Below are 14,643 nucleotides of genomic sequence, written 5' to 3' on the forward strand. Positions count from 1 at the left end.
AGAAATCTGCTATTTCTTCTTGTTATATTTAGATATCTGAGAAAGTAGCTAGCTTTTCTCGTTTTTGTTGTTAACTCTAGAAACTCTAACTGTTATTGACTAGTTAATGCTACTCTTTCTAGTTTTTCCTCACAAATCTTTGATGGCTTCTTCTTCTTACTTCATTTTCATTGTTTGTTTCTTTGCTTTCTGTTCCTCCTTCTATCTAATGGAGATCAGTTAAAAAAAGTCAAAGCAGACGAGAAGCTAACAGGAGGGAGAATAATACATGAAGACGCCTAACAGAACAAATATAACAAAACGAAAGTGGAGATACCGGTGGACGCTTGGCCGCATCGGGTGTTACCATTTTTAGTTGGCCATGGAAAGCATAGCTGCAAAGAAGAAGGAGGGTTACGAGGGACGGGACCAGGTGGGAGAAGATCAAGTTAAATAGGCAGATCGGTAGAATCCTTTTTTCTCCTCCTCCATTTCATTTGTATCACTTAAAGCAGAATCCCGTCATCAGGTTCTAGTTTCTTGTCCCCTCTACTGTTAACAATCCCAACACCAGCCCATGCAAAACCCCAGACCTTTGGCACTAACCATATGACTCTTGTCCGCAAAAGCGAAGGCCTTGGAGGCGTCTCCCAATCTCAAACCCAACTCCATCTCTCTCTCTCTCGTACAGACCAAGAAGAAACCCTCCGTCACTTCATCACATGGTTTTTAAGAACGAACCGGTGACCGTTCGACCCGAACGGCCGGTCCGTTTTGACAAGAAAAAAAAAATTAAAAATTAGAAAACAGTCGAAAACCGTTCGAACGGTTAACCGGACGGTTTTGAAAACAGTGATTCATTTATTAGTTATTTCAACGGTTTTGAAAACGGTTTTGAAAACAGTGATTCATTAAAAATTACAAAAGGGTAAAATGCGTATTTGGAAAAAAATTATGCACAGGTAAATGTTTTCCGTCTGCGTCACCAACGGAAGCCAGAATTCTGTCAAATTTTTTAAAAGTTCAGGGCAAGTTTTTGCTAAAGTGAAACTATAGGGGAGGCTTTTATAATTGTTACAAAATTTAAGGGAAGTTTTTGTATTTTACCCTTAAATAAATTATATAATATACATATACTATATAATGTATATTATATATAATATTTAATATATTAAACGTACTTATTTATTTATTATAATCAGGTCCATCAAGTCAAACCCGATTCTCCCGAGAACCGATCAGTTTGATTCTGAGTCCTCAATATTTCCTATCGGATCAGTTCCGGTTCTAGTTGGTCCTGACCCAGACCCAATGTAATGAAAACTCTATTTACGCTCTCGGATAGAAAACATCAAATTGTCAATAGTAGATTTCAATGTGTTTAAAACCAATTTGAAAAACGTAATTATATATGCAAATAGTTTATTTTATGATAAGATTTGCAAATTGTTTTAATCTCAAGATCCATCTCAATAGAAAGTGTGACACTATATCTTATAGTTAAGAAAAAAGTCGTTCCCTATAGACATGTATTAATATAATTGACTAAGAGGTTAAGAGTTTGTGTTTCTTTGGGCTAAAACCCGGCAATACGTTTTTACATGTTAAGCCAAATGGCCTTCGGTTCGTAGGATAGCTGAAATCCCATCTCCATTTATATTAAGTGTTGGGATGAATTTGAGCATAATAAGATTGAGAGCAATTTGTTATGTCCAATAATGAATTCAGCCAAAATGTTTTAATATATGGGCCAAACCCATCCATGTGACTTAGGAACTTAATGGGGCCCACACCATACAAGGTACAAGTCAAATGGACTAGTTAAAGGTTTAAAATTTAAAGGCCAGTTCAGGGGTTTAAATTGCTTCTAGCTTTAATACCTCTACATAAAATAGAATCAAGGATTTTTTTCCAAAGCCTAGTTCGACCAAGGTTGAAAATTTTTCTCTATTTTCTTTTTCAGTTTTCCAATAAAAATGCCACATACCTTTTGAGTGACTAGTAAGCATGTATATGTTAATTTCAGATGATGATAATGATAGTAATAACAAATTTGACCTAAAAGTTGAACTATTGATCTTTTTCAATGGGTTGGTTATTGAGTTAGTTTTATAATATACAGGTTTATACTATTAAAAATATTGGCATAGATCTAATTAGTATCATTTTTTAGTAAAAAATAGCTTAATATATGATTTAATAAGAGAAAATGGGAGTTAATACTTTTAGTAATAAGACTTAGTAAGAGGGGATTAAATAAGGTAGAAAGTAATAATTAAAGTTACATTTTCAACCTTCACAATTAAAGATGCACTAAATAGACAAATATGAGCATTTTAGTGGCAATTAAAGTTGACATTAAATCTTCAATAAAATAGCTTTTATACCCTTTCTCAAATAACAAAATATGGGTAATTTTAGTCCAAAAAACTTTCACTCTGCATTTAAACTTTTATATTATAGTATAGATAAACATACCACATCAAGATTTCCATTTATGGCACCAGCATCAGGTATCATTCTACCCAACTCTAAAATAAAATATGATGATTAGTCTAATACAATCCTAAGAGAGAAAATTGTTCACTCATGGAAGTTTGATTTCCATCTTTCTTGGGATGAGTCATGCATCATAATTTAAAATTCTTACCTGTCTACCCAGCTAGATTTGATCTTTTTAGGTTGAAAACAACCCATATTTAACGAGTAAATAAATAAACGAGGAGTCCAGGGATTGCTTTCTATGCTTCCTAGAAATAACGCCCTCCCTTCTTGTGTGTGTATATGACAAGGCTTTAGCACCATATACATGCGATAGGTTGTTATAGAATCAACAAGTTAGCAATTGTAAAGATGCACATACTACATACGAATTGAAGGTGGATTTGCATCTGCATTAGCATCCACATCTACTGCTCACAAGGCTGTGTATAACGGGTTGTATATCCAATCAGGGGTTAATACCCCGGTTTCTTGAGGTCCCTTCTTCTATTAATGCACCGCTTTCTTGTCAAAGAATGTATGGTAGCCTCCTATCATGAAGTGACACAATGGGGTGTTTGGCTAAAGGCTTTTTAGATGTTTCTTGAGGCTTCTACCTAATTCTGCATGTTTTTGGAGTGTTTTGGAACACTCTAAGGTGTTCTGGAGTGTTCTCCACTTGTCTAGAAGTGTCTAGATGTTGGTGGAATTCTTTAGAACCTTGTGGAACAATCTAGGTTTGTGTGGAACAATTTAGAGGGGTTGGGAGCAATCTAGACTTCCTCTAAAGTGTTTTTATATCTTATGGAGAAGGCATCGCCTAGAAGAGTGTAGAACGTAAAATGTTTTAGATGTGTTTTTAGATGATGATAAGTGTACATAGTTTTAGAGAAATCCTTTAAGGAGGTGGAGGTGCCTATAAAAGGGGATTCCCTCCCTCATTTGCATCGAGCATAAAAGCAGAGAAATAGGAAGCAATCAAACAATCAAACATCGTATCCCTCTCTTGAGTAATACAAAGATTTCTTTGAGTTTTCCATCTCTTTTTTCTTGTATACTTTTGTCTTTGTTGCCTAAGTGTGTATTTCAATGTGAAGGACATTAATAAACTACTTGGTCCTAAGATACAGGAGAGTGCCATAAACAAGAAAGAATGAATTATAAAGCAACAAACTACTGTCCTAATGCCGCACGAGATGCTAGAAAAGAACAGGTCCGTGACACTCAGTTACCAATCTACTGAAAACTAAAGGGATTTAAGATTTTCCCTTACAAAATATGAAAGGGAGAAAAATGAGGAAACCCCATCATAAGTCTCCCTAGGTTGACCTATAATTCCCGTTGCTTATTGACTACTGAAGATTTTCCATGATCTAATAATCATTTGCATGAAGTAAAAAAAACATTAAAGAAAAAATAACCATGATCTATCATTTTCCTTGTTCAAGAAATCCCACGAGTATTGAAAAACTACGCAGGCTAACGTGTACTTATGAGAGGGTAACCTGGAATGGCTCTAATAAGCTAGAAACAAGATAAATATGCATGCCAGTTGGTATGATATGTAGCCCATGTTACACATGTTGTTATAAGCTAAGTTGGAGTCGATTCGGAGTAAGTTCTATTTTGGAATGATTTGGTGGTTTGTTGGGTTGAACCTTCGTCGAAATGCATGTCTCAATTAGGACAAAAATTAAAACTTGGATTTAGTTTTATCTGTTTAACAAGACGGTATCAAAGATTTGACTATCCGTCGACTCACCTTTAGCAGGTGGTTGTTGGCACCTATTCCGATACGACTTTGCATCTACCATGAATAATTTGTAACACCTCCCAATCACAAAATGAACGCTCGCATCCTTCTGTTACCAGGTGTATGTAATTTTTCACTGCAAGTGATCTCTCCTTGAGTCACATCTCCTTGGTGCTCTGCCCAGCCTTGTTCGGCTGGTATGTTTTGATTCGATTTGTAGGACTTAACTTGGCTCGTAAATAAAATGAAAAGTAAAAAATAACAAAATATACTGTCAGTGATGAAAATTTACTATTGGTTCACCTGCCGACTTGATCAATTTGGTTCTTTGGTTAAAGCTTTGACCATATAGAGGAAATGTGCTTGAGACCAAAGAAGAGATAACCCTTATTTTTAACAATTAGTGGTGTTGCTGTAAATACGGGGACTGGATATAATTGGTACAATATGATAATTAAGCACGTCTAATTAATGAACGTTTGATAAATATTCTATACGAACTGTCAAAAGTGATTTTTAATCTTTTTCAAGAATAATTTAGGGGTGTTTTTAAGGGATAGGTGTCAAAAAATTCTAAATGGTCATTGAAGGTACTTACAATGTTGTGCCTCTGATCTGGATTGGTAAATGCCTGCCTATTCCAACATCTCATGCTTAATTCTTTCCCGTTGAGTGCTACTTCCAACACCTTCATATGGAAAACCAAATTGTCCTGTTCTCTCTTCTCTTTTCTCTTAATCCCTGCAAAAAGGAAAGAGGGGGGAGATATGAATATGGAATACTCCCTTTTGACTTCCGGTGCAGGAAATAAAAATTAAAGAAGATGAATTGGGCCTTACTTAGGGCTTGTTCAATGCCTCTTAATGCTGAATGCTGAAAAGCACTCATGCATTTTCAGAGCCCATAAGAGTGTTCGGTTTCATTCCACTAATTCTACTTTTTGGTTTTCCTAAATTACCCTCAAAAGCTTCTTCATTTCACATATAATCATATACTTTAATTAAAAATAAATGTATTATTTTTATTATAAAGTAAAATTTTATTATTTAAATATCTATTTAATAAAGTATTTAATAATTTCTTATTAATTATTAAGAAATAATGAATGAATGAATTATTAATTAATTTATATGATCAATGAATTAAATAACAATTAACAGTTATGTATTTCATAATTAATTAATTAAAATAATAAAATTTTAAGTAATTTCTAAATATTTTATTTAATTAATGCTTAATATCTTAAAATAATTAGGTACTTAATTATAAAATAAGTATAATAAAAATTAATTAACTAATAATTTTGTAATTATTTATTTTAAATATTAATTAATTAATAATTAATCAATTTTTAAAAAATATCTAATTATTTATTATTCTTATATTCATTTTATTAATTATTAATTAGTTTGTTAAATAATTAAATAAGCTTTCTATTATCCAAGGTTAAAGTGGTCAATTATCATTTTTAAGAACTCAGCGTTGAGATATAACAACAACATTCTCTACATTCAAACTTCAGAGCTAAAAAAAAATTCAGAAACTCTAATATACCCGTAAAAGTAAAATTGAGAATTCAGTGCAAACAAAGAGGCCTTTACTTTAAAAAACAAAACAAAAAAAAATGCATGAATAAAGATGAGTTGACACTTAACTCTTTTTTATAATTAATTAATTTTGACAACAAATACCAACTCCATTTGTTGAGAGACCTAACAGGGAAGGAATCTCTACATGTTGGCTGGAGCTTGCAGGAGAGGAGAGCAATGGAGTAGCTTTCTTTGGCTAGTTCCTCTAGACCAGTAGACACTGGATTCATTGGGATCAGACAGTGATTTATCCTAGGTGGCATTATATTAATGATTGGCATAAATGTTAGAGATGAGCGTCATTCTCCCCCACAACTTCAACTTGTCCACTGTGTTAATTACTATTAAACAAAACCCTAGATTAGCTAAAATTAATGGGAACCATGCCGAATGTTTTCTATAGCTCTGCTTCCAAATATTATTAAAAATGCTCTGTTTATGCTCTCCACGGCGTCATGCTTGACATGACTTCCAATTTGTTATTATTAATAATTTTTATTTAGCGACGTGACATCCTGCCAGGCAGCGCTCCCCCATTGTCTTTCTTCGACCGCCTTTCCCTCGATCTTTTCTCCAGTTTGAACCAAATTTGTTGACAATAACGCTCCCAATAATTAAGCCTAAATATAGTCTACAATTATGAACTTGGTTGGATCGTTGGATTATAGTAGAACAGTAGTTTCATGAGTGGCGTGTGGCGTGTAGCGTGGTGGGAGGGTTAGGGTAAATCAGGGGGTTAATACTACTAGTTAATACAATAATGACATAATACTAACCCGTTTTTAAGGTGAAGTTTTATTACTCTTATTCATTCGTTTGCATTTCATGTGATCCGCCTGACTTTACATGTTTTCATGCCATGCCAGACCAGACTGCATATATAGCTTTCCTATTGGTTTTCCATTTTTCGTGCGGGCGGGTAGGACCATCACCGAATACGCGCTACTGATTCCACCATTTTACCAATATACCCCATTAAACTGCTGCTCCTTTCCACGATTCATATACCTCCTTTTTTTCGTTTTTTTCCTCCAATCCATCGAGTTTTGCTTGTTTATTTAGTTAATAAAAGTGTGGGGACATCCGACTCCGAGCATTTGATGTTCAGGACGGAGGGATAGGTTGAGTTTATAGTTCTCATCTCAGGAAAAAAAAAAAACAAAGGTCATTAATGTCTTTTGCAGTGGTGAGTGATGATACTTCTGTAATTAGCAGGTCAACTATCTTATGATCTCGCTTCTCAGAAAAGTTAACATCTACGTCCCACAGGAAATCCTTGCCCTATATTTAAAACATCTTTCTATAATAGTATCAGAATCATTGATATTATTATCGGGAAATATTCTCAATATCCGACGAGAATGTGGTGCGAGCCGTTGTGGGACGCAGATATGAACTCTTCTTAGACCTCCATCAGTTGGTCCGAGACAAATATACATTAACCAGGTCGAGACTTGGAGATGCATTGCCCAACGGTTCAACCCTGGCTGGCTATCAGCATAGATGATAGAACAGCGAGGCAATGAAAGTAACAGTTTCGAGATGCCAAGGAGGGCAACGGTTTCATACAACGTCGTCAGTTATCTACATTACAGCTACAGGAGGATATAGGCGCTACAACGACTTCAGTGCACGGTTTTGCTTTGCAAAGCTGCCCCCTTCCTTTTTCCCTTTACAACTCTCAACATTTCATTTGATTAACGGCAGAATATTACATTATTAATTGTGCGTTACATACCATTATGTCTAATAAATAGTATAATTATCAGGAAAAAAGAAGCGGAAATGGCATTAGTGCACAACGCGTACAGGTTAGACTGTCCCGCTTTACAACTGAACCTTGTACCCCCAAAAGAAAATATATAAAAATAATAATAAAGTAACTTAAACTTACTGTGTGTAGAGGGCAAATACAGTGGTCCTGTGTAAGTGTAACCCAAACCAACCAAGGAAAAGGAAAAGCATTGGATTCTTCCCATGTTTAGCAGAACTGTGACCATTTTTTCCCTTCAACTATAAATATCTATTTATGTGTATTTATTGCGATCAATTTTCCCTCCGTAAATTATTGCCTGAAATTAAAAGCTAATAAAAAAGATTTTTGGAAGTAAAGTGACACCCCTCCCCCAGGAAATTACTCAGACGTTATCAGCCATATTTCAGTCTTACAGGCTTTCAGCAATGAGCACCCAGGGGCATGCGCTTTCCATCTGGGACCATACATATCTAATCTGATCTCTATGCCTTTCTCTCTCCTTGTCTAACTACTACGGATAAATTACAGACGGAGGGAGTTAGAGTGTACCACACAACACATGATAGACGTTACATGGACCCATACATACATAAATCACGCAGAATCATGCAAATTTTAAATATATTCAAGAAGAAGCGGACAGTAACAAAAACAAAAAAGAAAGAAAGAGCAACTGAAGCTGTGTCTGTGTTTGTGTTTGTGATGACTCACCCGTTTGACCGTCAGAGGTTAGGTCGTCGATGGGAGCCGCGAGTTCGTACCAGAGTTTGTTATAATGGTTTTTTTGGTTCAACTCTTAAAATAATAACTGAAGTTAGTTACCATTTTAACAACAAAATTAACCGCTTTTAAACAACCTTAAAACTAGAGAGAGAAACACACTCCACGCACACATCAATAAAACATAAACGGATCCCTCATCTTTAATCACGGGGAGAAAGAGAGAGAGAAGCGTGCAGAAATGGGAGAGGGATTTTCCGTAAAAGAAAGCAACCGACGACGGACGGACTTCTCCGGTCAATACCGTTTGACCGAGTGGTGATCCTTCTTAAATACGACAAGCTGGGCAAACGCAAACTGTACACAAGGTAATTATAAACTAATAAAATATACATCCTATTCGCCAAACAGGCCACAATCCAAAGGGTAGTACTTGTATTTATATATTCAGGCTCTCTGTTGTTACAAACTGACGAGACAATTCTTTGTATTGCCTTCTCCCTTGTACAGGAGATGAGAACGAAGGGGATAGAGCTTTGTTACCGTAGTTTTCATCACTTTCAAAAGGATGAAACAACCTTCAAGAGGAAAACAGATTTCGCTGCAGAGGTTATCCTTGACCGGAAAAGGGCGAGAACGCCGCCGGTTGCCGTTGGAAAATCTGATTTTTTTGATGGATTGCCTGATGACCTTATAGTTTGTATCCTCTGCAAGCTCAGTTCCACCGCTGAATGTCCTTCCGATTTTATCAATGTTCTTATTACGTAAGTCTCTCTCTAATGGCCTGATTTATGGCTGAATCTCTTTCTAGTAACCTTAGGATTTGTTTCCTCTGGTCTCTGATTTTTCCCTTTTGATTTTATTGCTTCAATGAAAACAGAACAAAATCATCTATTTATCGCAAAAGAAGCCACTCCAATATGTAACATTGGTTGGGAATTTTTCCCACCTAAAAACTGAATTTCCTCCATTTTCTTTTGAGGGAACTTTTTTTTCCCTGCAGATCGGCATTTCCAGTACTTTAAAATAATTTCTTTTTTGTTAAGTGTAATTCCAAACTGAAAAAAAAAAAAAGGAGATTTTAGGTCTGTATTGAAAATATCAACCTGTTCCTCTCTCTCTCTCTCTCTCTCTCTCTCTCTCTCTCTCTCTCTCTCCCTTCTGATCTTTTATTTTCACAACAGGTGCAAGAGACTGAACAGTTTGGGTCTTCATCCTCTCGTATTGTCGAAAGCCTCTCCAAAAGCGTTTTCCGTCAAAGCCAAAAACTGGTCTGAATCGTCTCATCGATTCTTAAAACAGTGTGCAGATGCCGGCAACATAGAAGCTTGTTATACCCTCGGCATGGTTAGTATATTATCTCAAATTTACAAATTGAAGAAATGACTTTGCTCCAAAATTTCGCAACTAATCATTATTTAGTATCATTTCCTAATTCCATTTTCCTTTTCACGCGTTGCAGATCCGTTTCTATTGCTTACAGAATCGAGGGAACGGAGCTTCGCTGATGGCTAAAGCTGCCATCAGCTCGCACGCTCCAGCGCTTTACTCGCTCGCCGTCATCCAGTTCAACGGCAGCGGCGGGACCAAGAACGACAAGGACCTAAGAGCCGGCGTCGCACTCTGCGCCCGAGCTGCCTTCCTGGGTCACATCGATGCCATCCGCGAACTAGGCCACTGCCTGCAAGACGGCTATGGTGTCCGGCAAAATATCGCCGAGGGGCGCCGATTCCTCGTCCAAGCCAACGCCCGTGAACTCGCATCTGTACTGTGTTCCGCCACGTCATCGTCTTCGTCGTCGCGCCTGTGGCTGACTTGGCAACCTCAGAGGTATCATCACCATCAAGTTACGGGTGCGGGATGTCCGTTGCTCAGCGATTTCGGGTGCAACGTGCCTGCACCTGAGGCGCACCCCGCAAGCCAGTTTCTGGCAGAGTGGTTCGCGTTGCGGGGGGGAGTGCCGGGCCCGGGGCTTCGGCTTTGCTCTCACTCTGGGTGTGGTCGGCCGGAAACGAGGCGACATGAGTTCCGTCGTTGCTCGGTGTGTGGAGCGGTGAACTACTGTTCCCGCGCGTGTCAGGCTCTGGATTGGAAGTTGCGTCATAAGGCGGAGTGCGCGCGCATAGAGCGGTGGTTTGATGGCGATATGGACGGTGAGGGAGAAATAATCGGCGTTGAGGATGAGGAGGAAGAAGAGGAAGAGGAAGAGCATGCCACCGATGAGAGTTAAGGGGGTGACGGTGACTGAAATTCAGTATAGTACTTTGAGCGACCTCTGTGGAATTAATTTAAGTGTTTTAGTTTGGTAAATAGAGAGGGTTTTCCCCCGGTTTGCTTTTTGGGTTTTCCTTCCGTTTCCCTGACTTTGTATAGACTATAGATAGATTTATTGAGGGAGATTATTTTTGGAAATCGGCTGCGATCGAGGGTTTCATTTTGTACCATAGAAGAAGATAACTTGGCAAGGTTATTCTCGGAAAATTGGAATAGTACAATTTCTTTGATTATCTTCTACTCTTGGTCTCGGCTTGGGTGTTTGAACTTTGAACTTTGAACTGAGGCTTCAGCGTCTTCCGAGATATTTTCAATTTTTATTTTAATGCATTTGCAGAAAAATAAAAATAAAAAGCATGGGAGAGAAGGGCAAGGGTTGTGGAATGATGGAAGGCCTCCTGTAGGGATTCGACTTTTTATGATGAGGAGGCACATGGAATCGTAGTGCAAGTGGAGACAAAAGTCTTGAGAGTCGGTACTGTGCAGATGTTAGACTAACATTTACTTGCTGGTTGTGATAAATTAATTTAATTTAATGTATCTTCAGATGCACAATGTTTTACAAAACATAAATATTTCCAGAGAAAATAATTCATTCTCACACCCTTGTTAATTAATTGATTAATTATTCTATCCTTATTGCAAGTGAGGCCACGCAGGCGGGGTAGAATGAATTTCTAAACTTGCTCCATTAAAGATGGTTCATTTGAGTTGCCCAAAAGTAAAGTAAAATAAAGACGGATCATTTGGACTTCAGTTCGTCTTGTCCTCTTTTTTCTGGCTACTAGTGAGAGATGGTTTTTGTATCGCTTTTAAATGACATCAATGGACTATAAGTTATTCAATGTGAATAACTGTTTTTTTTTTCTTTTGAAAGCAAATCAAAACCATCTTACTTGAAAAGTAAATTGGTTTTAAAACAAAAAATATAAAAGAAGATGTTCTTTGTTATACATATTTTAAAGAAGGGAAAATTGAGATAAAAGTAGGGGTAATAGCATATGAGCCCAACTTTTCGGGTTTAATATCAATCAAAGTAATATATTTAAAAAATTTTTAAAAATAGACTAACTTTTTAAAAAGAATATCAACAAAGAACAATTCATCTTCTTCTTCCTGCCATTTGTTCACTAGAGCCGCCGCGCTTGCCACTATCGTCCACTGTTCAACTTTTGGTTACAACTCTCAATCTTTCATCATTTTTCACAAATCATAGAATTTGATGATTTCAAAACGTGAGTTATTTCTTGAAACAAAATCAACTTGCTTTTATTTTTAAAACAAAACTAGAGTTTTAAGTGCATGATGTTTTTTTTTTCATTATGTGGCAATTTTAAAATAAATGAAAAGAGTAAAGTTTTGTTAATTTTCAAATGAATACTAGAGAAAGGTGGAGAAAGTAAGTTGGTGGATGGGCAACAAGAGGAATCCGAGGTTTATTAAGATCTCTGCCCAACTTTTTTCCTTGTATTCTTTTCTTTTTTATTTTTCAGCTTTTCTCGTTGTCAAAATGATAGAGGAACTGACCTCACGAAGCCTAAAAAGAGAGGGGGGGGGGGGGGGGGGGAAGAACAAAAACAAGAGCACGGTGAAAGCAATGCAAAAATGTTTATGCAACACTATGCCTACATGTGCCAAGTGGGATGTGGCGCTTTTTTTTTTCTTCTATTAAAAAAAACAGTAAAAGGAAAATGAGCAATGCAAAAATGTTTATGCAACACTATGCCTACATGTGCCAAGTGGGATGTGGCGCTTTTTTTTTATCTATTAAAAAAAACAGTAAAAGGAAAATGATTTATGAACTATTACTTAATCCCATCTTTCTTGAATAGAAGAAGTAAAGATTTGGGACTGATAATTTTTTTTTAACATTTGGATGGTTTATAAAAAAAATTAGATAACACTAAAAAGACATTTATATATTTTTCAAATACAAACTCAAAAACAGAATTCTAATTGAGAATTTTCGTTTGTTTTCTTTTCTTTTTTTTTTTTTTTACTCTATGGCCCATTCCTTCCGGACCTCCAGTCCCGTCACGAGCCACGCAGTCAAAGATACTTGCATTCATTTCTATATTACCCTTATGAGCTGTGGAATTTTATTTTTAACTCTCAAATCAAAATTTCAACTATCAAATAGTGTTGTCGTGAAGTCGCAACTTTGAATAACATGTGGTACCGGTACCGTTAAATTTTTTGACAATTATCATTGCCGTTAAGGAAGGAAACGAAATGTCAAATTTGTCCTCTTCTCTCTCTTCAATGAAGCAAGGTCTCGACAGAAATTAGGACTCTTCTTCTTCTTCAATGGTGCAAAATATTAAGGAATGGGAAGCCAATTCTTCCACAGAGGCTTGGTCAGCAGGTCTGTTTCATTTCCACCAAGACTGTTGCCAGTACCGGCAGCGACAGCGACAACGGCAACGGTGGCTGTGGTGACATCTATGGAACGCAATACCGTATTCATGATCATATCTGAAGAACCCTGAAGAAATAACGCTTTAACAGACAGAAAGGTAGAGGAACGGAGAAAATTTGGAAGTTCAAAAGAGATCTAAAGAACAAATTCTATAGTTGCAGAGAGGAAGACAATTTTTGAAAAAGTGATGAGAATAAGTTCTAGTTTCCCCATTAGCGCACTTTGATTCTGTGAAGTCGTTAGGCTTCGTACGAAATTGCGTTCAAGACTTCAAGTCTATCGGAGGTCGATCGCAATGCCAAGTTGCAAACTCAAATAAGGTAAGCCTTTCACTGAGATCCTCGGCGACCTTCTGGGCTACGACGTATTCAATGTGGATGGGGAGCTATGGCGAACTCAGCGAAAGTTAGTAAGCCATGAGTTCACGACCATATCCCTGCGGGAGTTCGTGGTGAAGACGCTGGTGGAAGAGGTGGAAGAGCGGCTGCTGCCCTTATTGGAGTCGGCTTCGGCGAATAATAAGGTGGTCAACATGCAGGAGATGTTAAGGAGGTTCGCGTTCGACACGGTTTGTAAGGTGCCGTTAGGGATGGACCTGGTTGCTTGGACGCCTAATGGCTTTTGGGGTAAAACGGACGATTAGTGCATATTTACAAAATGGACCAACATATTGTATTTCTCCTTGGAGTCGTATTCCAAATTCCTTTTTAACTTTTGCCTTGACCAAGCCAATAAGATCAAACTTCTCTCAGGAATTTGAGCTGCCGGTTTGGATGAAAAAGTTACAATGAATTTGGAAACCTCTGCATTCCCAACTCTAAAGCCTTTCAGCCCAGCCTTCTCAATAAGCTCCCCTGCTGAAAGTCCCATGTTAGGAGGATTTCTGAACACCGATCCAGCAGTTCGTTCCCCCACAGGCTGAGACAACATATTGTATTTCTCCTTGGAGTCGTATTCCAAATTCCTTTTTAACTTTTGCCTTGACCAAGCCAATAAGATCAAACTTCTCTCGGGAATTTGAGCTGCCGGTTTGGATGAAAAAGTTACAATGAATTTGGAAACCTCTGCATTGCCAACTCTAAAGCCTTTCAGCCCAGCCTTCTCAATAAGCTCCCCTGCTGAAAGTCCCATGTTAGGAGGATTTCTGAACACCGATCCAGCAGTTCGTTCCCCCACAGGCTGAGACAATCGCCTCCTGTAAATAAAACCATATCCCATTGGCATCTCTGAGGAGAACAACGAAGAATTCAAGAATCAAAATTTGAAATCCTTGTTACTTTCTTAGGCATGCTTGTTGACGCTCCTTTGCTGATGCTGAAGGCAACAGACAAAGTGTTACGGCCACAATTGCTGCCAAATCTTGCATCGCTTGAGAGGGTGACATGTGGTACCCAAAGACGAGATCAATTCTGTACAAAATTTGATGCCTCCCATCCACTGTAACGATCTCAACTGTATCGATGGCATCGACAGTCTCCTATATAATAAACATATAAAAGATCGTAGACCCTCACTGGTGTGGTCTCTTGACAAACAATTCCAAGCAGGTCGGAGCAGGACTTACCTGTCCATTGGTTCCAGCGTTCATATAAGCAGCTCCACCTACGGTCCCAGGAATCCCAGAAGCAAATTCAAGACCAGAAAAACCTTCATTAGTGCACTGCACGCCTAA

General features: G+C 37.6%; 1 protein-coding gene across 2 annotated transcripts; it reads left to right on the forward strand.

Moving 5' to 3' along the window:
- The first annotated feature begins 8,445 nt into the window (after positions 1-8,445).
- Positions 8,446-10,792, forward strand: LOC148853523 (F-box protein At1g67340-like). Of its 2 annotated transcripts, XM_088941823.1 has the most exons (4): positions 8,446-8,646; positions 8,789-9,042; positions 9,463-9,625; positions 9,741-10,792. In XM_088941823.1, exons 2-4 carry the CDS (start codon positions 8,792-8,794, stop codon positions 10,506-10,508), a joined length of 1,182 nt encoding a protein of 393 aa, XP_088797949.1. In that variant the 5' UTR covers positions 8,446-8,646; positions 8,789-8,791; the 3' UTR covers positions 10,509-10,792. The 2 variants fall into 2 exon arrangements, with proteins under 2 accessions (XP_088797949.1, XP_088797948.1); XM_088941822.1 differs by lacking the exon at positions 8,446-8,646 and having other exon boundaries at positions 8,719-9,042.
- The last annotated feature ends 3,851 nt before the right edge of the window (positions 10,793-14,643 follow it).

Source organism: Nelumbo lutea, chromosome 4, assembly GCF_056320005.1.
Source record: "Nelumbo lutea isolate HS-2025 chromosome 4, American lotus-T2T, whole genome shotgun sequence".
NCBI classification, from domain to species: Eukaryota; Viridiplantae; Streptophyta; class Magnoliopsida; order Proteales; family Nelumbonaceae; genus Nelumbo; species Nelumbo lutea.

Coding starts and splice junctions, on each gene's coding strand:
- LOC148853523 (XM_088941823.1), top strand. CDS start 8,792: ATGAGAACGAAGGGGATAGAGCTTTGTTACCGTAGTTTTCATCACTTT. Junction 9,043..9,462: donor TTTATCAATGTTCTTATTAC/GTAAGTCTCTCT, acceptor TTTTCACAACAG/GTGCAAGAGACTGAACAGTT. Junction 9,626..9,740: donor CTTGTTATACCCTCGGCATG/GTTAGTATATTA, acceptor CACGCGTTGCAG/ATCCGTTTCTATTGCTTACA.